The 23,528-nt window shown below is 63.5% G+C and overlaps 1 protein-coding gene across 1 annotated transcript in view; it reads left to right on the top strand.

Moving 5' to 3' along the window:
- Hmcn2 (hemicentin 2) overlaps nt 1–23,528 on the top strand; it is a 116,761-nt gene that overhangs the window by 71,502 nt on the left and 21,731 nt on the right. The window contains 32 exon segments of the mRNA XM_048812790.1: nt 283–456; nt 1,446–1,619; nt 1,740–1,853; nt 2,313–2,455; nt 2,804–2,954; nt 4,061–4,279; nt 5,779–5,892; nt 6,124–6,311; nt 6,656–6,752; nt 7,549–7,710; nt 7,850–7,963; nt 8,835–9,037; nt 9,639–9,720; nt 11,119–11,250; nt 11,996–12,139; nt 12,222–12,331; nt 12,334–12,343; nt 12,745–12,928; nt 14,937–15,034; nt 15,483–15,749; nt 16,236–16,417; nt 16,857–16,938; nt 17,014–17,150; nt 17,615–17,756; nt 17,833–17,977; nt 18,309–18,436; nt 19,028–19,184; nt 19,913–20,034; nt 20,764–20,928; nt 21,959–22,066; nt 22,350–22,484; nt 22,848–22,982. Coding sequence (XP_048668747.1) covers nt 283–456; nt 1,446–1,619; nt 1,740–1,853; nt 2,313–2,455; nt 2,804–2,954; nt 4,061–4,279; nt 5,779–5,892; nt 6,124–6,311; nt 6,656–6,752; nt 7,549–7,710; nt 7,850–7,963; nt 8,835–9,037; nt 9,639–9,720; nt 11,119–11,250; nt 11,996–12,139; nt 12,222–12,331; nt 12,334–12,343; nt 12,745–12,928; nt 14,937–15,034; nt 15,483–15,749; nt 16,236–16,417; nt 16,857–16,938; nt 17,014–17,150; nt 17,615–17,756; nt 17,833–17,977; nt 18,309–18,436; nt 19,028–19,184; nt 19,913–20,034; nt 20,764–20,928; nt 21,959–22,066; nt 22,350–22,484; nt 22,848–22,982 — 4,518 coding nt within the window.

The following is a 23,528-nucleotide window of genomic DNA, read 5'->3' as shown; positions in this document are numbered from 1 at the left end:
GTGGATGGAGGGGTGGGTGAAGGGAGGAATGCAGGAATAACTTGCCCTTCCAACTGGCCCAACTGTACCAGGCCATCTCTCCCACTCCTGGGTAGGAAAAGGGAGCCCGTCCCGGAGGAAGGGCTCCCGCCAGGCCTGGTGTCCGCTGGTTTCCTGCTGCTTCTTGGCCTGTAGACCTGGACGAGAATTGTGTCCCTTGCCCTATCCGGAAGCATCCTCTGACCCCTGAGGCCACCCTGGTCAGATCTTGCTGAATGGTCCCAATCTCTGCCCTGCACGCAGGCCACCCCCCACCCAAGGTCACGTGGTTCAAAGACGGGCGGCCGCTGGCTGGTGGAGACGATGCAGCCCTCCTGCAGATCCCGCAGGCCAGCTTGTCCAGTGCCGGTCACTACTCTTGCGTGGCAGCCAACAGCATTGGGGAGAAGACCAAGCACGTCCAGCTTAGTGTCCTGGGTGAGCTCGGAGGCCCCTGGCCAGGGGGTGGTGGAGGGAGCTACACAGTGACAGTGGTGTGATTAGACATTGGCCATGAGCCATGCGCTCGGCTCAGTCCTTACAACCACGCTGGAGGGGAGAGGTGTCGTCCCACGTCCCAGATGAAGCTCTGGGCTCAGGCCAGGGTCCGGCCGGTGAGCTCACAGCCAGGCATCTGTCCCCCGAGGGCAGTGAGCACCTGTCGTCTTGTTAGGCTGGAGGGGAGAATCAACCAAGAGTCGGGCCTTGGCTCCCTTGAAAAATCTGCTTCCGGGTGGAAGGAAGAGCCCCTGGGGCTCAAGGAGGGAATTTCTCAGCCCTGCAGGGGCGCTCCCTCGCCCTCTCCCTGGCTCTGGGAGGGGCACAGACTGAGAAGGTGGGGTTCACTTAGTAGGCACTCTAGGGGCGCGGTCAGTGCACGGTGAGGGATGTGGTTACCGACCTGTCCTGCTTCCCGCCCTGAATGATCCCGCCACCAAGACTCCTGCCCTGCCCGCCCCTGCCCGCCAAGGGCCCGCCAAAGTCACTCCTCCCGTGGCCTGGCTCTGCCAAGGCTGCGTAGCAAGCCCAGAACCTCGGGGGGATGAGCAGCAGCCATTTTACCCCCCAAATGAGCCACCTCAGGTGTTGGCAGATTGGCTCGGCTGGGCAGGGAAGAGCTTGCTGACCGGGCTCTGCTCCCTGCCTCTATCACTTGTGCACTGTGTGCTTATATGAGGGGCGCTCCGGGGGACCCAGGCAGAAATGATCCCCTTCCCTGGTGGCTGCTCACTGCTGGAGAGTCTGGTGCTGGACGCCAGGCCTGAACTGGACACCAGGCACTCCACTGTGGTCCTCTGAGTCTCATTGTCCTGTTGGCATAGCGCAAATGACAGTGTCACCAAAGCCGAGAACCAGGATTCGAGGCCGTCCCGGTCCTCGGGGCCATGGCTGGGGATCTGTGCTCATGGGTCCCTTCCCACCCCCAGTGGCTCCCAGCATCCTGGGAGTGACGGAGGACAGTGCAGATGAAGAGGTGACCGTGATCATCAACAACCCCATTTCCCTGATCTGCGAGGCAATGGCCTTCCCTTCCCCCAACATCACCTGGATGAAGGACGGGGTCCCTTTTGAGGCCTCCAAGAACATCCAGCTGCTTCCAGGTACCACCCCCTGGGAGCAGGGAGTGAGGGGACAGGTGACGGCTCACGAGGCTGGGTCAGAGGAAGGAGCCGTTGTGAGGTGTGGCTGCCGGGTGACCCTGGCCGCTGTCCCCTGAGCAGGTACCCACGGGCTGCAGATCTTGGATGCCCAGAAGGAGGACGCCGGTCAGTACACCTGTGTGGTTACCAACGAACTCGGGGAGGCCATGAAGAACTACCACGTGGAGGTCCTCAGTGAGTCTGGGACGCAGGGACACTGGCTAGGCGGCCAGAAGGCTGCCCACGAACCCAGGGCCCTGCCTGACACCCAGGGCACCTTCCTCTGATGGGCACCAGGCTGCTGTGGGGACCCGTGCTTCCCCACTGTGGCACTGAGGACCCAGGAGGAGTGGGTAGGACCTGGGCCATGGGCAGTCCTGGCCTCCCCCGGCCACTTCTGCTGTGAGTGTAACCAGAGGCCCTGCAGTTCAGACCTTCCAGAAGGACATCCCAAGCTGCCCCAGGAGTCCCCTGCCTTAGACCTCCCTGTCCCGTAGCCATGGCAGGTGGCCCATGAGTGGGTCGACCTCAAGGTCCCTCTACCTGCCCCCCCCAGGAGCAGCACCCAAGGCCTGCTTCAGGGGCTGCCCCGGGACCAGGCTGAGCGGGGTGTCCCCCCCAGGGCCACTCACTCCCTGCACCCTGGCTTTTCAGTTCCCCCTTCCATCTCCAAAGAGGACCCCCCGGGGGCGGTCAGCGTGAAGGAGGTGAAGGCCAAGGTGAACAGCACGCTCACCCTGGAGTGCCAGTGCTGGGCCGCGCCCCCACCCTCCATCAGCTGGTACAAGGACGGGCAGGTGAGTGGCCGGGCTGGGCGGGCCCTCACCGGGGGTCCCACTGGCTCTGCTTGGAATCTTCCAGAAAAGAGCCCAGAAAACAGAGGGCCCCCGAGCTGGCCCGGGCACATGGACCCTGTCTATTTTGGTACAGACGCAGTTCCCGGTGGGTGGGGATGTCTCAGGAGCAGCAACCCTACTCCTCTTGCCCATTTCTTTCTTTTCCAATTTTTATTAATAGGGATCTGGTTTCACCAAGTTGCAGGGTGTCCCCATCCGTCTGTGAGGTGTTTTATTAAGATGTAAGCACCCTTGTCTGGGTGCTGTCTGCCCCCATCTCCCATCTCTGTAACCCCTTTGTCCCCGCAGCCCGTGGCCCCCGGGCAGCGCCTCCGTGTCCTAGGGGAGGGGCGGCTGCTCCAGATCCAGCCCACTCAGGTCTCCGACTCCGGCCGATACCTGTGCGTGGCCACCAACGTGGCTGGGGAGGATGACCAGGACTTCAACGTGCTCATCCAGGGTGAGCGTGGCCCGCGGGGCAGGGGTAGGTGGTGGCCAGCAGGGTGAGGGACCTGTTGTTCCCCAGTGCGACCCCTGGGGCAGCTGTCAGCATGGAGCACCAGCCCTTGGCAAGGGAGCCCGCCGGGCACCGCCCCCATCCCAACAACCCCAGGCAGCAGCGCGCCACCCCGGCCCGCCACCGCTGGGCACGAGGCCCTGAGCCCAGGGCTCCGGCCCGGCACAGAACTAAGGAGAGCTGGATTGGATCTGGTGAACCCAAGCCTGGCCCAACCCCTGCAGATGCCCCTCACTTTATTAGGAAGCCCGGGGGTCTGGTTCCAACGTCCAGGTTGAGAGTGAGCCTAGGGCCGCGAGTCGGCAACGCAGGAGCTGCTCACGGGCACTCGCGGCCCTCGTGCTCTTCCCGCTTTTGTGAATGATGTTTTCCTTTGGGAAAAAAGTAAAGAGGAAGGGATGTAGGGAAGGAGAGAAGCGGGCAGGGAGACAGGGAGGTGGGGAGGCCGGGAGGCAGGGAGGCCGGGAGGCCGGGAGGCAGGGAGACTCAGAGGCAGGAAACTAGGGAGGCTGGTGGGCCCGTGGGGCCGCTGATGGGCCAGGTTTTGCTGGATGCTCGGGCAGTGGCCTGGCAGGAGGAACAACCCTGTTTCATTGCTGGCCCCCGGGCCCCCGGGCCCCACACCCTGGCTCCGTTGTCAACGGGCTGCATGACCTGGGCTGGCTGTGCCCTCCAAGCCTTAGTCTCATCCTTTGCCAAATGAAGGTGACAAAACAGCTGACATTGGGCCCCTTCTGGTCCTGAAATCTGATGGTCTGGGCCTCTGTGGCGGTTAAATGCTGGCTGAAGTTTAGCATCGGCTTCCTGCCCTAGACGGTACTTCTGCGTCCCCAGGGGTCTTCAAGCCCCTCAGACACGAGCTCCTTAGGCCCCAGCACCACCCAGCGCCCAGCACAGAGTAGCTGCTCAGTAGCACCAGCCAAGGAGGGAGTGCATTTAACAAAGACCTTGACCCAAGGCGATTCTGTGTCTCTGCGGCTGGCGGGACTCTCCGGGCAGAGGTGCAGTCCCCCTGCTGTGTTTCCCAACGGCTTTGTCTCCCCACCCAGTGCCCCCCATGTTCCAGAAGGTAGGAGAGGCTGATGCACCCTTGGAGATCCTGTCCCGCGAGGAGGAGGCCCTGGGTGGGGTGACGGAATACCGGGAGGTTGTGGAGAGCAACCCAGCCTACCTGTACTGCGACACCAATGCCATCCCGCCCCCCGAGCTCACCTGGTACAGGGAGGACCAGCCCCTCTCGGCCACGGATGGCGTCGCTGTGCTACAAGGTAGGCAGGCCTCTGAGAGGAGCTTGGGGCTCTCCTGTGAGCCACCTGCTGTGTGACCTGGAACGAGGTGTGTGGCCACTCGGGACGCTGGCTGCAGTTTGTAGCAGGCTGGCAGGGTCAGCCCTGGTCACTGTCTGCCGCAGGTTTTAGCGCAGAGCTTGCCACTCTGGGCCGTGCCCGCCTCTGGCCTCAGGATCCCGAATGACCTGGAGTGATCAGCAGAAGTGGCACCTCCCTCTTCTGTGGTCCTTTACCTAAGGTCTCAGCTGGGCTCCGCCCACAACCTCGAGGAGGCTCTTGCTGGGTCACAACTCATGAGGATTACTTTTTCTTTTTACCACCTCAAATATACGTTTATTTAAGGTTATTTAATTTTCAAACGAACTTTTTTATTTTGTGATCACTTTTCTGGATGACTTTGAATTAAAAGTCCCAGGGGGTGGAACTGAGACCTATGGCTCCCTTGGACAGTCATCCGGCTCCCCTGGGTGGGCCAGGAGCCAGCTGGTACCCGAGGGGCAGGGCCCTGTGGTCCATGGCAGGGGAGACTGGACGATTTCCCAGCTTAGCATGTGTGCTGTGTCCTGCTGGGTCTGGGCAGCAGTGGGCTGCTGGGCGCATGGTCAGTCGCATGGCTGACCATGAGCAAGTCACACGAGGTTTGTACTTTGGCCCTTCAAAAGGAAGGAGGACTCCCCAGGCTCTGGGAGAGGCCTTGCTTAGTCAAAGTCCCTGGTTCCTATTTGAAATCCCTGTAACAATCCCCTAAACTGCTACTGGCCTCTGACCTGGACACCAGCTCCAAATCCTAGTGCTCAGTGGGCTCAGTCACATTCTCGTCCCTAATGCAGATCCTGGCCACAGGTCAATCCCAACTGACAACTGAACCCAGGCCCAGCCACTGACCCTGCCTCTGGCCATTGACCTCCAACCCCAGCACTGACCTCTGACCCTGGCCACTGACCCTAATCCTCAGCATGTCATGGTGGTGGTCATAAGATAATGACCTGAATTCTGATCCTGACCTCAAACTCAACTGACTTCAACCCGGGAGCTGCCTATCATTCCGGGCTCTGTCCCCTGGCACTCAAGGGAGAGTGCTGGCTCTTGGTCACTCCAACTTGCTGCAGACCCAGCGTCTGCCCGCCTTGCCTCCCGGGCATCTCCTGGGCCATTAACCTGCAGCCCGTCCCCTGCCGTCCTCGGGAGCGGTCAGCTCCACACAGCCACAGACCTGAGCCTGGAGCGGCTGCTTTCCTGCTGGCCGCCGCTGGGAGCCTGTCTTCCTGTCTAAGGTGGACGACGGCAGCCCCACAGCGCCAGTGCCCTGGGGCCCGGCTCCCAGCAAGCCGTGAGCCGCCCTCGGACCTGATTCTCTCCATTGCACAGATGAGGCGGGAGTGGGAACTGTCCTCGGCCCCCTCCAGAGGAGACAGCAGCTTCCTCGCTCTCGGGTGGGGCTCGCGGCCAGCCCAGGCCTCTGCCCTGTGTCCCTGCAGGAGGCCGGATCCTGCAGATCCCCCTGGTGCGGGCTGAGGATGCCGGGAGGTACTCGTGCAAGGCCTCCAACGAGGTGGGCGAGGACTGGCTGCACTACGAGCTGCTGGTGCTGAGTGAGTGCAGGGGGGCGGGGGGGTGGGGGCTGCAGGCTGGGGCTCCCTCTGCAGGGCCAGGTCGCCCGAGTTCCCAGTGGGGCCTGAGCCAGCAGAACCGCTCACCCTCGGAGCTGTGGCCTCCTGGGAGGGCTTGGTGAGCAGGCACAGGAGCCCCAGGCACTGCCCTCAGCCCCAGGCCCACCCCAGCCCAGGAGCCTGGCCGCTCCTCACCCTCTCTCCCCCACCCAGCCCCGCCTGTGATCTTGGGTGACACGGAGGAACTGGTGGAGGAGGTGACCGTCAACGCCAGCAGCAGCGTCAGCCTCCAGTGCCCGGCCCTGGGCAACCCCCCGCCCACCCTCTCGTGGCTCCAGAACGGGCTGCCTTTCTCCCCAAGTCCACGGCTGCAGGTCCTAGAGGATGGACACGTGTTGCAGGTGGGTACAGGACCCCCCCCCCCAGGTTAAAGGTGTCACCTAGGATCCTAGGCTCCAGGGGGCACTCTCAGCCTCCAGTGTCCAGACAGGTGCAGCCCCCCATAGCCGCCCACATCCAGTTTGCTACAGAGAAGGGCCCAACACCAACCTTGTGCCACAGAAAGAGTGTCACACAAAGCCCCAGATGGAGGGGCGTCACAGGGGTCCTCCTGGTCTCCATGGGCCACCTGCTGCTGCTATGGGGCAGCAAGGACAGGGCCTCACAGCAGCTTGAGGGCGGGGCGGGGAGGCCAAGGGGCCTGCCTCCAGCTCCCACCAGAGCCACCTGCCTGTGGCACCTGCAGGTGTCTACGGCAGAGGTGGCCGACGCTGCCAGCTACATGTGTGTGGCCCAGAACCAGGCAGGCTCTGCAGAGAAGCTCTTCACCCTCAGGGTCCAAGGTGAGCGGCTGCACCGGTGGCCCTGCCAGTGCTTTGTCCCTCCCGCGGGGCCTCTGGGACCTGCTCTCAGAGTTCAGGGATCCCAGCCTGACACCAGCTATGTCCTGAGCAGGGAGCGTTTGGGGCCATCCCTAGATGGTCCTGAGCCGCTGTCAGGCAGCTGGGGGACGGCTCTTCCCCGGGCTGACAGGTTTATCTTTAGTTACAGGTGGACACAAGATCTTTATTGTAGGATCCAACCTAGTGCCTCACACAGGGTAGGCGAGGTTCTACCTCTGAGCCACAACCCCAGCCCCCTCACAGCACTATTTTTGAGCACCTACTGTATACCTGGCCTAGAGCTGAGTGTTCTCCTGGGTCCAGGCCTTCAGCTGAGCGGGGCTGAGCCTGGCTTTCACCCGTGGAAACACCTGGAGAGGCAGGCGGTGAGGGCGTGGGGCTTCCTGATGAGTCTGCATTCTTCAGTCTACATTCTCCCAGCTCAGATGCAGGGACAGCTGTGGCCTCAGGAGCGAAGCGGGCAGTGCTGAGCACTCAAGGTCACGGACCCAAGGCTGAACAGGAATTTTGTCTCTGCCACTGACAGCTGTGTGGGCTTGGAAGAGTGTCTGTCCCTCTCTGATCTCCAAGCCTCAGTGTGCTCGTGTGGACAGTAGCTAGGACCCACAGAGGTTCTGCACAGGGCTGCAGGAAACCCCAGGAGCTTGATAGAGCTCGGTGTGTCACCTGCTGGCCCTCTGCCCCCGTCCCTGTGCATTCTGATGTCTGTCTTTTATCCCGGTGGCCGTGGGGACAGTCCCACCACGAATCACAAGCCAGAACTCGGAGCAGGTCACCACCATCCTCAACAGCAGCGTCTCTCTCCCCTGTGAAGTCCACGCACACCCGAGCCCCGAGGTCACGTGGTACAAGGACGGCCAGGCCCTCTCCCTGGGGGAGGATGCTTTCCTCCTGCCTGGTGGGTAAACTGAGGCTTTGGGCCCAGCTCTGGGCTGTGGCGGCTGCTGTTCCAACCCAGGGCAGGGCTGTGCAGCTGGGAGGGGTCGGGGTTGGGGGACAGTCCCTGGGGGCTGGCGCCAGGACTGACTTCTCTGCAGGCACCCACACGCTGCGGCTGGCGCGGGTCCAGCAGTCAGACTCTGGGACGTACCTGTGTGAAGCCCTCAACGCCGCCGGTCGCGACCAGAGAGCAGTGCAGCTGAGCGTGCTGGGTAGGCACTGCCCCGCGCAGCCTCTCCTGTGCTCCATCAACCCCGGCAGCAGTGCAGCAGAGGGCAGCTGGCACTATCTGCAGCTGGGCCCCCCGTCCTGAAGGGAGAGAACCCAGGTGGCACGGTCTAGCATGGAGGTTAAGACCAAAGCCTTGGGAGTTGGATGCACTGGGGTGTGAAACTCAGCTGCGTGTTCACTTGCTCTGTGACCTTGGGCAAATTGCTCCCTCTCTCTGAGCCCCAGAGTTCTCATCTGTAAAGTGACCGTTTTATGATGCACACACAGCACTTAACCCAGCACGGGGCTCGAGGTGGGCTTCCGTGATGGTCAAGGTGGGAGGCCCTTCTCTGGTCTCAAGAGATTCTTGGCATGGGGCTTGTTAGGCTCCTTATCTTTAGAATCCTCCTGGGGAAAGTTGGCCCAAGGTGTCACAAGCCAGGACTCACTGGAAGGTTCTCTGTAGCCCTGAGGTGGCTCCTTCATTTGCCTGTGCCCACCTGCTGTGTGCAGGCAGGGGGCTTCTGCATTCCTCAGCCAGAGAGACGGGGGGCTGGCTGGGACCCCTTGGAGGTCTCTGCCCCAGCTGGGGGCTGCTCTTACAGGAAAGAGCCCAGGAGGGCTGTCCCTGTCTCCTCCCAACCCATCCCGGAGGCTGAGGCCCAGAGAGGGCAAGAGGCTCTCTCTGGCCATCCAGCAGGTCCGAGGGTGCTGCTCTGGGTTCTCTTCCCAGCTCCCCTGGGTCTGCACCAGCCACCAGGGTGGAGTCACTGTATGTCCCTCATGGGCCTCCAGAGGCCACTCACCCATGGTAGGGCCAGGGAGGACTTGGGGAAGACCACAGAGCCTCACTGGGCTGTCTTCTATCTTCAGTTCCCCCAGCCTTTAGGCGGGCTCCCAACAGCCCCCAGGAGACAGTCCTGGTGCAGGTTGGGGACAAGGCTGTCCTAAGCTGTGAGACAGACTCGCTTCCAGAACCGGCTGTGACCTGGTACAAGGACCGGCAGCCCCTGGCCCTGGCACAGCGGACCCAGGTTCTGCAGAGTGGACAGAGGCTGGAGATCCTGGCCTCGCAGGTGAGAGCCATGAGCATGCACCTCCAGCTCGGGAGGCCTGGGGGAGGGCGGTCGTGGCAGGGTGTGGGGCTCCCGCCTCCTAGACCTGCGCAGCCCAGACTGAGTGACAGTCTCCAGGGGAGCCCTGGGAGGGGCCCCGGGCTCCGAGGTCAGACCCCAGCCCTGGCTCTGCCCGGCTCCGGGATGCCCTTGAGCAGGTCCGTTCCCTGCCACCTGCCTTGGTTTCCCAGGACCAAGAGTTTTTCCAAGTCCTCCTGGCTGGCCGTCTGAGGCTGCAGGAGTCTGTCCCAGGGCCCTTCCCTTCTGGTGTGGTCAGACACCCTCGAGGGTCTGCCGTGGACTGTCGGCCCTTCCTCTGGAAACGCACCCTGGGCTCCTCCTGCCAGCTCCAGCTGCACAGGGAGGTGGGCCTGGGCCCTGCGCCTCCCTGGGCCTCCTGAAGCTCTTGGGAAAGGCCAGAGGCCCCCATGTCCTCTGGCTGCCCAAGCAGGATTGGCTGTTTGGGGGGGTCCCTGCTCTGGAGGTCTCTGAGGCCTGGATGTTGTGGGGGCGCCCAGGCACCTCCCCCGCTGCAGGGCATCAGGTGCCTTTCCCGCCTCAGGTGTCGGACAAGGGCGTGTACAGCTGCCAAGTCAGGAATGCGGCGGGGGAGGCCACGCGCACCTTCATCCTCACCGTCCATGGTAAGCTGCCGGCCTGGCCAGCAGGGCCAGGAGCCCCCGGAGCCCCAGGCCGCCAAGGATGAGGTTGACGATGGCTGGAAGGAGGTGGCGTGGCCAGGTGCCACAGACTAGGCCTCGCAGGATCCAAAGAGGACCCCAGGGACCTGCTCTGTGGGGCTTAATGGAGGGACCGTGTCCCTCAGGTTTACCTTTGGTGAAGGGTCTAAGGGCAGCGCCTGCTGCTGGGAGGTGGACGCACCTGACCTGCTATGAGGAGCTGGCCACCTGGCACCGGGTGGGAGGCCTGGGCATGGCACCTCATGTCCCCCCAGCCCTGGGGCAGAACATAGAGGGCATTTGACAGGATGTGTTCTCAAGCTGAGGTGAAGGGACCTGTCCAAGCTGTCCGGGGAGCGGGGCCAGGTTCCTCGGGGTCAGCTGTGTCAGGGTGTAGACAGACCTAGCTGTGGGACGGAAGAACCCCGCATTACGGGGACTAAAGGAGAACGAAGTCTGCCTCCCGTACAAACCCTGGTGGGTGTCTGTGCGGGGGCCACCTGGGGGACAGTGTCTGTGCGGGGACTACTCGGCTCCTCTGTCCTTTGGGCCTCCAGGTTCCTTCCCCCTTGTTAGTCCAGCCTCTCTTAGGGTACTGTCCCTGTTCACGTGGCTGATGTGGGGACACTGCGTCCCGTCCTGCCTGCAGGAGGCAGGGAAGAGGGCTGGTGTGCGTGCTGGGCAGCTGTCCCCCACAGGCACAGGAGGCTGGGAGGGCAGCTGTCCTCACTCACCAGCGCTCAGCTAGAGCTCTGCTGCAGCCCAGGAGGCGCAGGCTGTGGGATGGGGACACAGCTATCTGCCTCAGATGGCAAACAGCAGCCTCAGCCAGGCCAGCAGCCGGTGCATCCCATCCTGAGCCATACCGAATGTGACAATGGCTTACACCCGGGTGCTGCTCCAGGCCCACAGCCCCTCCTGACCTGCCTCAGTGGGCAGGGACAGCACGGGCTCCGTGTGGGAGGGCAAGGTGACCGTGTTCCACTGGTAACGCCTTCTTGGGTGCACAGCTTCATCCTGGCTGAGCAGGAGCTTGCTGGGATTGATTAGTGATGCCTGTCCTGGCACAGGTTCAGAGCTGTGGTGCAGGAGCCGTGCATTCACCACCCTGGAGCTGAGTGCACGCTGCCTGCGCTCTGCTTTTTCAATGGTTTGAAATAACCAGCAGCTGCTTCTTGATCCATGTGTGACTAAAACCACCCCTCCCCACGCCGTGCAGAGTGAGCCTGTTTGGGGGGTCCCTGCTCTGGAGGTTTCTGAGCTCCTAACCGTAGGGGAGGGGGCTCCAGGCCTCCGATCTGTCCGGAGGACGGACACGAGGAAGAGCCTCAGGGCTCTGGTATTCTGGCTTCGTTCCTGCAGTGCCCCCAACGTTTGAGAACCCCGAGACAGAGACGGTGAGCCAGACGGCGGGGAGCCCACTGGTCCTAGCCTGTGATGTGTCAGGGGTCCCCGCGCCCACTGTTACGTGGCTGAAAGACAGAATGCCCGTGGGTGAGTGGACTGCCCCTCCTGAATTCCGCTGCAAAGCAGGGACGACGAAGCCACCGGGGAGTTGGTGGTCACTGATGTTCTTACTTGTCCAAGTCAAGGCTGGCAGTGTGCGGAGGCCTCTCCCCTGGTGTCTTTCCTATCACTGGTCCCGGCCCCAAACGCCCAGAACTCACCTGTTGGGGGCTTGGAGGGTCGCCGGCATGGGGGCCTCAGTCAGCCCCCGCCAGACAGGGACGTGCTCTGCCTAGTGCAGGCTGAGGCCCGGGGGAGGCTGCCAGGGGCTCCCGGGCTCCAGGTCAGGCACAGGACGTTGGCGGGGCATTCTGTGCTAAAACCAGCTGGACAGACGAGAACAAGGTCCGGTGGACCACAGGGCGGGCAGCCAGAGAGGCTTCAGGGCAGGGGTGTGGAAGGGCGTCTGGGGAGGAGGAAGGAGGATGCGCTCCCAGCTAGTGAGCAGAGCCCCGGGGGGCCCAGGTACCCACGTGGGGTCAGTGAGTGGCTGCTTCACCTGCTCAGAAGCCTGGACAGGTGTGGGAGTGGGGTGAGAGCTGGGCCTGCAGCAGGTCCTGGACACTGGGTCCCGTGGAGAGAGATGTCCCTGTGCAAGGACATGGGGGTTGACAGGAACCGCGGTCAGGAGCTGAGGCAGGTTGAGACGTGTGAAGAGCAGCCCTGCCCCGGGGCCTGCTTCCCCACGGGCTCATGAGCTCGCGGGGCACTCACGGCCCTCTCTGCCCTGCAGAAAGCAACATGGAGCGCGGTGTGGTCTCTCGGGGAGGCCGCCTCCAGCTGAGCGGCCTGCAGCCGGCCCAGGCTGGCACCTACACCTGTGTGGCAGAGAACGCCCTGGCCGAGGCTCGCAAGGACTTCGTGGTGGCCGTGCTGGGTAGGCTGCGCCCACCACCCCTCTCCAACACCCCCACAGTAGCCCTGCCGCGGCCCCGGGCCTCACGCTGCCCCTGTCACAGTGGCCCCCCGGATAAGGAGCTCGGGCACCGCGCAGGAGCACAGCGTGTTGGAGGAGCAGGAGGTGCGGCTGGACTGCGAGGCCGAGGGGCAGCCGCCTCCCGACGTGGNGTGAACGTGCTGGGTAGGAGCAAGGCAGGAGCAGGCCCCGGGTCCCAGGCCACAGGTCCCAGGCCACAGCAGCCCGGCCAACATGGGGCCCCCATGGGGGCAGCTGGAGGGCGACAGGAGGGTCCGGGAGGGAGACCTGGGTTCAAGTCTGGGTGACACCCACTCTGACCTTCCTGGGCCTCCCAGCCTCACCCTCCAGCCCAGGGTGCAGCCGAGTCTGGGGATAAAGGGAGACGAGAGAGGGCTGGGGCCAGGCCGTGCCCCACAGCGGCTCACCCCTCGTGGGGGTGCAGAAGGCTCTGGGAACCCCCAACACAGTGGTTGCTGGTGGCAGAAGGTCTGGGCAGGCCCCTGGGTGCCCTGGGAGCCCCTTTCCCCAGGCCCCCATCACCGTCTTTCCTCTACCTCCCCCAGTTCCTCCCACCATTGATCAGGGAGCAGGCAGCGCAGGGACCCTGGTGAGCAGGCCGGGGGAGGCGGTGACCATGGCGTGCCCTGTCCGGGGCTCTCCGCCCATCCACGTGAGCTGGCTCAAGGACGGCCTGCCCCTCCCGCTCTCCCAGCGCACCCTCCTCCACAGCTCTGGCCGCACCCTCAGGTAGGGGACAGGCTTCAGCCACTGGCCAGCCAGCCGCAGGCCCCAGACGCACAGGTAGCTTGGTTTAAAATGCTTCTGCTCGGGTCCTAGAATAAAAATAGTAGCAACAGACAGATTTGATAGTGAGGAGAGAGAGGGGATCCGCCCCCAGATGGAGCTCTGGAAAGGAAGGGTCCTCTGCCCTCAGCGCTCGGACAGCTTGCTGGGGGTGGCACAGAGTGGGCAGAAGCACCGCGTCTTGCCTGACTCAGCCTGGCCAGGTGGAAAAAATCAGGGGGGGCTTTCTGGAAGAAGGTGCCTGAGCCAATTCATGCATCCAACGACCCTGTGAAGTGCTTACTGTTCCACACAGAGTTCCAGGCCCTGACAGAGCAGTGAGCACGACACAGCCCGTGTCCCTGCATGTCACGGGCCAGGCAGGTACAGAACATCAGCATACAGAAGGACGTGTCACCAGCGGTGTGTGCTCTGGGGAGGCATAGGCAGGGCAAGCTCTGGGGGCGGGGGCAGGGGCAGGGGCCGAGGAGGGTGCTATTTTAGGGTGGTCAGGGATAGGTGCTCAGGATGGGTGACGAGGTGCAGGCAGAGGGACAGCAGGTCCAAGAGCACCTGGGTGCTCAGGAGCACGGGGCGCAAATACCTGTTCACATCAACCCTTGGGGCTGTCGCTTGGGTCTTTCGGGTACTTCTCGCTGCAGCATGGACAGCAGGCCGGGGCCCCAGGGCAGAGCTGGGAAGGCAGACAGTCACTGCAGCCCCCCAGGGTCAGAGCCGTGGTGTGGGAAGGGCAGTGGCCACGGGCAGGTCGCAGGCGTGTTTGGAGAGCGGCTGGTGGAGTTCCGCGTTCCGGAAGAGACGAGGCGTGTGGCTGGACTCCACGCCGGGCTGGGTCTGACTTGGGGTGTTCAGTCCCCTGGGAGGCCGAGTCCTGTTTTCTGAGCGGGCGCTGTGGGGAGCAGGCTGCAGCGCTCTCCCAGTGCCTGGGGATGTCAGCCTAAGTGACAGCAGAGGAGATGCTCAGGAGGTGACGAGGCCTGTCTGTGAACAGCTGTTGCGTGGCAGCGTCCTGGAAGAGGCTAAAGCGGGGGACTTTCAAGGAGAATGAGGGCTGCCTGCGACGCTTCCAAACAGGATCCGCGGCCACAAGGGCACTCGGCTGCCCCAGTGCCCGCCGGCCTGTTGGACAGCTGGTCTTGCCCAAGTGTGTTCTGGGCGCAGTGGTGCTCCTGGTGAAGCATCTTGTGACAGTCACTGTGGGGCGGTGGCGAGTGAGAGCCCTCCTTCATGACCCACCTTCCTTGGCTTGTTTTTGTGGGTGGCCTTGACCAAAGTGACTCCACTATGATCCCGATGACCAGGCAGCTGAGGGCTCCTCAGAGGTCCAGGGTGCTGCCGGCAGTGCTGCTCTCCCATCTGGAGTTCAGGGAGATAGACGTTTGGGGACTGTCAGAGCAGGGTGACACTGGACGCTGGGGCTGGCTCAACCGGCCCAGAGCGAGTGGGCTGCACCCACTGCTTGGGTTAGGACGACCCCAAGGACCCAGGGAAGGGGTGCAGCCGGGGAGAAGATCCAGGGGCGCAGGCGGGAAGACGGGTTCAGGAGGGACACCCACTGCACGGCAGGAGCCAGGCCCGAGCTGGCGGTCGGCTTGGTCACCAGGACCATCTCTGCACTGTGACAAGAGCGGCTTGGGAGGAGGGGAGGTCGGGCAAAAGGGGCTCGTGGGAGAGGAGGGGCAGAAGGTGGAGCAGTGGGCGGGGACAGCCCAGGCAGGTCCCCAGCACTGCCAGGGTCGGGCACACGGCGCCCTGGCCACAGGCAGGGTGGGCCAGAGGGGACGGGGCAGAGCAAGGGCAGGGCGCAGGTTTATCCGGGGACCAGGAAAGGAGTCTTCACAGAAGCTGGGCACTGAGAGACAGGCTGGCACGGGGAGGGGCGTCTGGATTGAGCGCCCTCCCCGCCTCTCTCCCACCTGCCCGCCGCCCCACCTGGGGAGCCTGGGGTCAGGATTTCTCAGGTGCACCTGGAAGATTCCGGCACCTTCACTTGTGTGGCCGTGAGCCCGGCAGGAGTGGCCGACAGGAACTTCACCCTGCAGGTGCTCGGTACGCACCGGGGTGGGCACACGGGTCCCTTGACCTTGGTGAGTGAGGATCAAGGCCCTCGAGCCCTGCCCAGGGTTGGCCTCAGGGCTTCGAGGCTGAGCAAGACTTGTCCACAGCCTTGGATTCTGCTCACTCGTCTGTCTCACGAGCAGTGGTCAGACATCCAGCTGTTCCAGGGCCCTGCCAGGCACTAGTGTCCGGCCGGGTGCAAAGGGGCCAGCCCAGCTCCACCAGGGGATGGGGAGGCTGCTGGGGGACTGCAGGGGAGGGCAGCTTGCCCTGCCTCTGGGACTCAGGGGTGCTCCCTGGTGGGTGAAGCCGGGTATTGGAGGTGAGAGCAATGCCCAGGAGGCGGGCATGGGGTCATTAGGGAGGGTTTGTGTAAAGGTCCGGGGCGAGGGCTGCCTATTGTGGAATAAAATGGTTCCTGCCCTTTCCCCCTCCACAGAGCCCCCCTTCCTGGAGCCGGTGGAGTTCCAGAATGATGTCGTGGTGGCCCGTGGCTCCTCGGTGGTCCTCCCGTGTGAGGCCCGGGGCAGCCCCCCGCCCCTCGTGTCGTGGGTGAAGGATGGGCAGCCCTTCCTACCACAGAGCCTGGAGCAGGGGCCTGGCCTGCAGCTGTGGACGGTGGGGGTTGGCGACTCAGGGACCTACTCCTGCGTGGCCGTGAGCGAGGCCGGCGAGGCGCGGAGACGTTTCCAGCTGACCGTGATGGGTGGGTCATCGGTCCTCCAGGGCTCTCTGGCCGGAGGGAGAAGGGACTCTGGGGATGCCGGCACAGGCGGTGGGAGCAGGCTCAGAGGGCTTGGTTCTGCGTGGGCATCTTGCTGGCCCCACCGGCAGGGGCTCAGTGGCCGGGATATCTAGTTCTCCGGGCTGTGTCCCACTGTCTTGTCCACCAAACTTTGGCAGCAGAAGCGAGAACAGAAGCCACCAAAATCTGGGGGCTGAGCCCTCCCTAAATTTTGATGTTGGGCTATATTGGAAAAATGTGTGGCAATTGTGTCCCCTGCACTGTGTCCTCGTTGGTTCTAAAGTACAACTAGCTGCCCAGGAAGGTGGCCCCATGGCTCCTGATGTTTCCAGGCCTCCCAGCCCCCCACTCACGTGCCTCTGGCCCCCTCTGCTCTCAGCACTGGATGGTGCAGGGGCAGAGGACCCCCAGCCTGCAGCACGGCTGACCCAGCCTGGGGTGTTGTAGATCCCCCCTACATTGAAGACTCCGGCCAGCCTGCAGAGCTGTCGCTAGCCCTGGGAGCCCCCCTGGAGCTCCTGTGTGACGCCCAAGGCATGCCCCCACCCAACGTCACCTGGCACAAGGACGAACGGGCCCTGGAGAACCACAGCTCAGCCGGGCAGGCGCTCCGGGTGGAGGCCGTGCAGGTGCCGGTCCCTGCCCGCTGTGGGATGAGGCTGGGAGCTGGGAGGAGGGGGTCTGCAGCTTCCCCAGTTCAGTGGTCAGATGCCAAGGGAAGGCTGCATTGTCCTTTGCGTGGGGTTTGAGGGGGTGGAGACGACCCACTGGGCCCTCGGTGCTCCCAGCCCTGCAGAACTCAGACTGAAGGAGATACCAGATAACTCCTCATCCAGGCCAGAGGGGGGCTGGTGCAGTCGGGGGGCTTCCTGGGAGAAGCAGCCTGTTCCATCCTCAGAGTGGGAGTGAGGTGGAGAAGAAATCCGGAGGGGAGCGGGAGGCTGGGAGGCGGGACAGCAGCCTCTGCAGACTGGAGCCCAGATCTGGCCCTTTGCTGAGTAGAAACAGGCCAGCTTGGCAGCGGGCAGTGGGGGCCAGCGGCAGCTGCTCATCCTGCTGTGTCCACAGGTCAGTGATGCTGGGCTGTACACCTGCCTGGCTGAGAACCCTGCAGGAAAAGTGGAGAAGAGTTTCCGAGTCAGGGTTCAAGGTAGGGGGCTTAGGGGTGGAGGCAGGATGGGTCTGCCGCGGAGGGCCCACCTCTCACTTCCTCTTGTACCCCCAGCCCCTCCAAATGTCATTGGGCCCCGCGGGCCCCGCTCTGTGATTGGCCTGGCCCCTGGCCAGCTGGTCCTGGAGTGCTCTGTGGAGGCAGAGCCCATGCCCAAGATCGAGTGGCACCGAGATGGCGTCCTGCTGCAGGTGAGTGCCAAGCCGGAAACCCAGCCCCTAAACCAATGAATTCCGTTCCCACCATGGAGGCCCGCTCCGCGCACATCTCCACTGTGGTTATTGTTGTCATCCCCCTTTCGTGGACGGGGCTTCTGAGGCACACACCTTGCTCTTCCATGGTCCCTCCAGGTGTACTTAGTGGCTGTGTGACCTAAGGCCAGTAACTGAGGCTCTCTGTGCTCACCCTCACATGGGGCCTGTTTGCAGTTGTGGACTAAGGTGGCAGGTCATCTAGTGGGAGCTCCGGGGACAGGGTACTCCCCAAAGGTGCCCAGTGCCTCAGAGGACCTCAGCTGGGCAGTGAGTCAGGGCCTGCAGCCAGGATGGGGCAGGGGCCACTGTCCAGCCTCGTGGGTCCTCCCTGGCTGGTGCCAAGAGCTGGCCTGGCCCCGCCCGTGCTGACGAGGCCTCCCCACCTTGGTGGGGCTCTGCAGGCAGACGCCCACACGCAGTTCCCCGAGGAGGGCAGGTTCCTCCAGCTCCAGGCCCTGAGCACAGCGGACGGCGGGGACTACAGCTGCACTGCTCACAACGACGCGGGCAGCACCAGTGTGGCCTTCCGTGTGGAGATCCACAGTGAGTGTGCCCCGCCCCCCGCCCACCCCGTAGAGCCACCGCGGGTTCCCAGCCACTCCCTCTGTGCCCTCCCCAGCTGTGCCCACCATCCAGCCCGGACCATCTGTGGTGAACACCTCTGTGAACCAGACCGCCCTGCTGCCCTGCCAGGCCCGTGGCACGCCCCCGCCCGCCGTGAGCTGGCGGAAGGATGGGGCGCCACTGGATCCCGGGAACTCCAGGTGGGACATGGAAGGCCAGTCATGGCCCCAGTTGTCCAGCTCTCAGGGCAGAGAAAGCCATTGGCCCAGCCTGAGGGAGGTGTCTATCCCTGGTCCAATCACCTGTGGCGGGGGGCGGGATTATGCAGAACAGCCTTGGCCCTTAGGGAGGGTCACCCCACAGTCCTGGTGCCCTGCCCAGAAAGAGTAGCAGCCTCTGAGTCCTGAGTCCCATGGGTCTGCTGGGAAAGCTGGGGCAGGGAGGGTCTTGTTGGAGATAATCAGGGATGTAGCCCCTCTCAATGCCACACTTGTTTGAGGGTCTCCATCGCAAACCCTCCCTGGGCTCCAGGTTGGAAGTTCTGCCCGAGGGTTCTCTGAGGATCCAGCCAGTCCTCACCCAGGATGCTGGCCACTACCTCTGCCTGGCCTCCAACTCCGCGGGCTCTGATCGGCAAGGCCGTGACCTCCAGGTCTTGGGTAGGTGCACTAGGGAGGGCCTGCTCCCTGCCTTCCACATCCAGTCCTTGTGGGGTTTCTGATCCTGCAGCCCCAGGCCCTTCCCCCCGTGTCCATCGGCAGGCTCCTGCCCTCCAACGCCTTGCTTCTCACCACTTCCAGCCCCCAAGTCTCCCAACATAGTCTCCCATGTTCTCAACCTTTAGTAAAAAGTTGTGAGCGTGCACCTGTGAGGGCTGCGTGTTTATATTGACACACACGTCACACACTGCTCTGGTGAGCCATGAAGCATGCCCCAGAGGTCGAATCACTGAACTAGGTGTTGCAATTAAAGTTCTCTTCCTAACCCAACACATCACCTTGGCGACCACTCTAGATTAGATGGCCCTGGCCTGGGGCTGGGGCTGATGGGGAGTCGCTCAAGGAGAGGGGCCAGGCATGAGGAGAAACCCATCCCCAGCTGGTGGAGTCTGGAGGGGGTCCCTCTGCCATCTCTCCTGCTGCCCCTGGGAGGCGGGATGAAGGTGGTAATGAGCACCCCAAACCCGGGCTTGGCCTCTGGCACAGCCTCAGGCAGCCCCAGACCTGCATCCCACGCCTGCCTCTCCCCAGAGCCTCCAGTCATTGCCCCTGGCCCCTCCAATGTGACCCTGACTGCCCACAGCCGGGCCTCACTACCCTGTGAGGCCAGCGGCTCCCCCAAGCCTCTGGTGGTCTGGTGGAAGGATGGACAGAAGCTGGACTTCCGCCTGCAGCAGGGTGCCTACCGGTAAGGATGCAGGTGGACCTGGGCCTTCCCGAGCCACAGGCAGTGGGGAGGGTGTGCCCATCTCACACAGCAGGGCCATTCAGCAGCCAGGCAGTGTGTGCTCGGGTCTTCCTGAGCCAGGACCAGACCCCAGAGGCCCAGGAGGGTCCTTATACTCAGGCAGACAGAGTTGCCTGACATGGGGCAAGGGGTTTGGGCCCTATAGCCAAGTGTGTATCAAAACCAAACATGAGGCAGCCGGGAGTGTGGCCCAGCATGCCTGAGGCCCCGGGTCAATCCCAGCACGGCCCAAGCAAGCACACCAAGAATAAGACCTGCGGCTGGAGTGGGAGCTGGTCACTCAGTGACCATCGGAGTGTCACAGGAGTCACTTTGCCAATTGATTCCCCAACTCTGTGTCCTGTTAGACACGGGGACACTGTGGAGTTCATGCCTGAAATGAGCTCAACACACCTTCAGCCTCCCGATGGGGACTTGGGTGTGTCATCACAGAGGTCATTTAGATGTTCCCGTAGCACATGCAGGGCTGCAGAGAAACACAGGGTGGGGTGAAGATCTCCCCCAAGCCTGCAGCTAAAGCCTCCTCTTCTAGAAGCCGCTTCTGAGTCACGCTGGGGGCAGGTGCAGGAGGGGGAACGGTCGTGAGGCTCCCACTTGCAGACTGCCAGGCAGGTCAGCCAGGCTGGCCGCACTGCAGCCCCGGGCCCTTCCCCGTGTGTCCCCGGCAGGCTCCTGCCCTCCAACGCCCTGCTCCTCGCCGCCCCCGGCCCCCAAGACTCAGCCCAGTTTGAGTGTGTGGTGAGCAACGAGCTGGGCGAGGCCCGAAGGCCCTACTGGGTGACTGTGCAGGGTGAGTCGGGTGCAGGTGGGCGGGGACGCCTCGGGCGCTCTCCCTGCGCACGGAGACTCCCAGCCCTTCTGGGTGCAGAGGGCCCTCTCCAGGAAGCTCTCCTGGGCCCTGCTCTCCACCCTGGCCCAACCCCGGCTTCGCACAGCTCCTGGCCAGGGGAGCTTGCAGGGCGGCCCCTGCCCTACCCGATGTGGTACCCCAGTGTGTCCTTGTCATCACCCTGGTTGGAGTCCCTCTTTCCACGGCTGCCCACTGCCCTCACCTGGGCCCACGCGTCCTGTGGTCCGGCCCAGCCGAGCCTCCAGGTTCAGCTCACCCACCACCCGCCCCCCCTCTGCGGTCCACTTGCGCTGCTCGGTTCTTTGTCCCTTTTCTTGGGACCTTTGCACACGCGGTACCCTCTACCCAGCCAGCACCTGCTCTTCCTTCAGATCTCAGGTTTAACGCCGTGTCCTGGAGGCCGTCTCTGGCCTCTTGCAGTCTGGCCCAGTGAGCCCTGCCAAGCCCCCTCTCCTACAGCCCCCGAGTTCCCCGGCCAGCTCTCTGCAGAAGGCTCTTCAAGACCCTCCCATGCCCCGGGGTATTTCCCCAGTGAGCAGATGTGCCTCTGCCCACATCCAGTGCCTGGCCTTCATCAGCAATGTCACGTCTACAGTTATCATCCCCTGCCCTGGCGGCTGTGTGTCCCCACGCGCTCGGCAGGGGCTCAAACCTCTCCTTGGGTTCCAGTGCCACCCACCATCGCAGATGACCGGACGGACTTCACGGCAGCCAGGATGGCACCTGTGATCCTCACGTGCCACAGTGCAGGCGTGCCGGCCCCAGTCGTGTCGTGGAGCAAGGCAGGGTCCCAGCTGGGGGCGAGGGGGAGCAGCTACCGCGTCCTGCCTTCAGGTGAGTGAGGGCCAGCAGGAGAAGGAGCCCAGGTGGTGCAACAGGGTGGAGAGCTCGTCCAGCTCCCCGTCCCCAGCCTCACCCCGCCAGCCTCAGTCCCTGCCCTGCGCTAGGGAGAGCCCCTCTGTGGTGCCCCGAGGCTCCTGGGCAGGTCGGTGCTGTCCATGACAGTGGCCCAGAGCTCCTCACGGCCAGTTGTATCCCATGAGGGGCGTTGCCTTTCTTAGGAAGTTGTGCTCTTGATTTTGAGGTATTAAAAGTTCCTTTCGATGAAATCAAGCTGGTGGTAGGACAGTAGGTGGTGACGTCTTAGATGTCTTTGTCAACATAACAAGTGAGCCACTTTATGGGGACTCCCCCATAACTTGATTTATTGGTAGGTTAGTGAAATCCTACAGTCTGGGGCCTCTGGCTAGAAGGGTGCTCTTCAAGCTGTTGGAAACAACAGAACCCTCCCCTCCCACTAGTGGGTGCTCCAAGCCAGCAGTGAAAATCAAGCAGCTGGGGCGAGACCACGGGGTAGTCCAGAGGCCAGCGGGCCTTGCTCCCCTTGCCTGCCCAGCAGGCCCTCAGGGGCCCCCAGTGGACACTTTAGAGGCCTCTTTGCTCACCAGCTGGGGTGCAGCCTGCATTCTGAGAAGGTTAAAACGGTGCTTGCTGGGGACCCCGGGCTAAGGGGGGATGTGGGGAGGACAGGGGAGGCAGCAATCCTGGGAGGCCTCCTGGAGGAGGTGGGGTCTTAGCAGAGCAAGGTGAGAACAGCAGTGGAACCCTGGGCCAGAGACTCCGGGAGGGCAGTGAGTTTCCAGAGACCATCTGGTTGATTCTTCACTGTGCACGTGGGGAAACAGGCCCAGAGGGTGGAGGGACTTGCTCGCAGTGGTGCCCCAGGCAGGGACAGAGGCAGGCCTAGAACCCAGGTCCCATGCCTCTCATCCCCGTGCTGTTAACAAGGGGGCAGGGGTTGCAGTTGGGCCGGGCACCTCTGTCCCCAATCCCTTCATCCTCCGGGCACCGTTTCCACCCGCAGGTGCCCTGGAGATCGGGCAGGCCCTCCCCATCCATGCCGGCCGCTACACCTGTACTGCCCGCAACTCTGCCGGCGTGGCGCGCAAACACGTGGTCCTTGCTGTGCACGGTAAGGGTCCCGGGACAGGGGGTGGGTGGACAGCTGGCGGCAGTGGGCGGGGGTGAAGGGGGGCCCTCGGTCCCTGACGCCTGGTCCTGCCCCTGATCTGAGTCCCTCGCGGGAGTCTTCAGGAAAGTGGAGCCGGCGCCCGGCGCCTACGCGCTCTTGCTGCAAAGATTTTGTGAAACCCACTCCCTTTATCAGCCTCTCTCCCTGGTCCTGAGAGGCTCCCTGCTGGTGGGGCTGGTGTTAGCAGTGTCCCCAGGAACCTCTGTCCCCTGTGCCTCTTCAGCGTCCCCTGTGGTGAAGCCGCTGCCCAGCGAGGTTCGGGTCATGGCAGGGGAGGAGGCGTTGCTGCCCTGTGAGGCCTCAGGGGTCCCCCGGCCGAGTGTCACCTGGCAGAAGGAGGGGCTCAGCCTCCCCACAGGTGAGTCCCGCAGCAGCAAGGGGAGGAAGACGTCCTCTCCAGGCCCCAGGACACCCCTGCCCTGACCAGCCCTGCCAAGAGGTCTCACAAAGCCCCCCCGGCCCAGAGGCACGTCCCGACCCCTTGCTCTGGTGTCGCTCCTGCCCTCCTTTCTCCTGGCACCGCAGCCTGAGAGCCACCTGGGAGCTCAGTGCTGAGCTGGGGGTCAGGAAAGGCCGGCTCAGCTGGCTCCGCGCCAGGCCTCCTTGCCCATCTGCCACCCTGGGCCCCCCATTGATACCTGTCAGCCAGCGACACTCAAGCTGCCTCCTCAGGGCCCCCCTATTCCAGCCACTGGCCCTCATTTCCTCCCATCACATCCAGGTGTGAGGACCCAGGTCCTACCCGGGGGACAGCTGCAGATTATCCACGCCCGTCCCGAGGATGCTGGGAACTACTTCTGCCTCGCCCAGAACGGGGTGGGCAGCGCCATGGGGAAGACGCGGCTGGTGGTGCAAGGTGGGCCTGGAGTGTCCCCGGCAGCCAAAGGCCTGGGGGCTGCTGCGAGCTCCTGCCCCTGCCCGGCTCTGGGCCCAGACAGGGCACACCCACCCCAGCACGGCCTGTGGCTCTAGGGGGGGCTCAGGGACACATCTCCTCTGTTGTACCGCATGGCTTCAGACGTAAACTCCTGCCCTGGCAGAGACTGGCGCTGGGCCAAGGAGGCTCAGTGTGGGCGTCACGCTCTAGTCCCAGGCCTGCTCTCGGGGCATCCTGGTGGCCGTCCCTTGGGCAGCCTAGCGCGTTGGGACCCAACTTTTCTGTGAGCGCAGAAGATGCCCTGGCTCCAGGCCTCCTCCCAGCCCCTTTGTCTGGCCTGCTTCTCTCCCTGGTGACCTGCCGCGTGGCTGTTGGTCACCACATGAGCCTAAGGCCACGTGCCCTAGCCCCAGCCTGGCTCCCCCTGCCCAGGCCTCACGTGGGCCTCACGATGACTGTTCTCCTTTTGATCCTGGAGCTGCCCTCCTCAGGGTCTGTGCCCAAGGGAAGCTGCTTCGCCTCTGG

This window comes from Marmota marmota, unplaced genomic scaffold (genome assembly GCF_001458135.2).
Source record: "Marmota marmota marmota unplaced genomic scaffold, marMar, whole genome shotgun sequence".
Taxonomy (NCBI): domain Eukaryota; kingdom Metazoa; phylum Chordata; class Mammalia; order Rodentia; family Sciuridae; genus Marmota; species Marmota marmota.
Note: the sequence above shows the minus strand (reverse complement) of the source record. Positions and strands in the feature narration are given on the sequence as shown.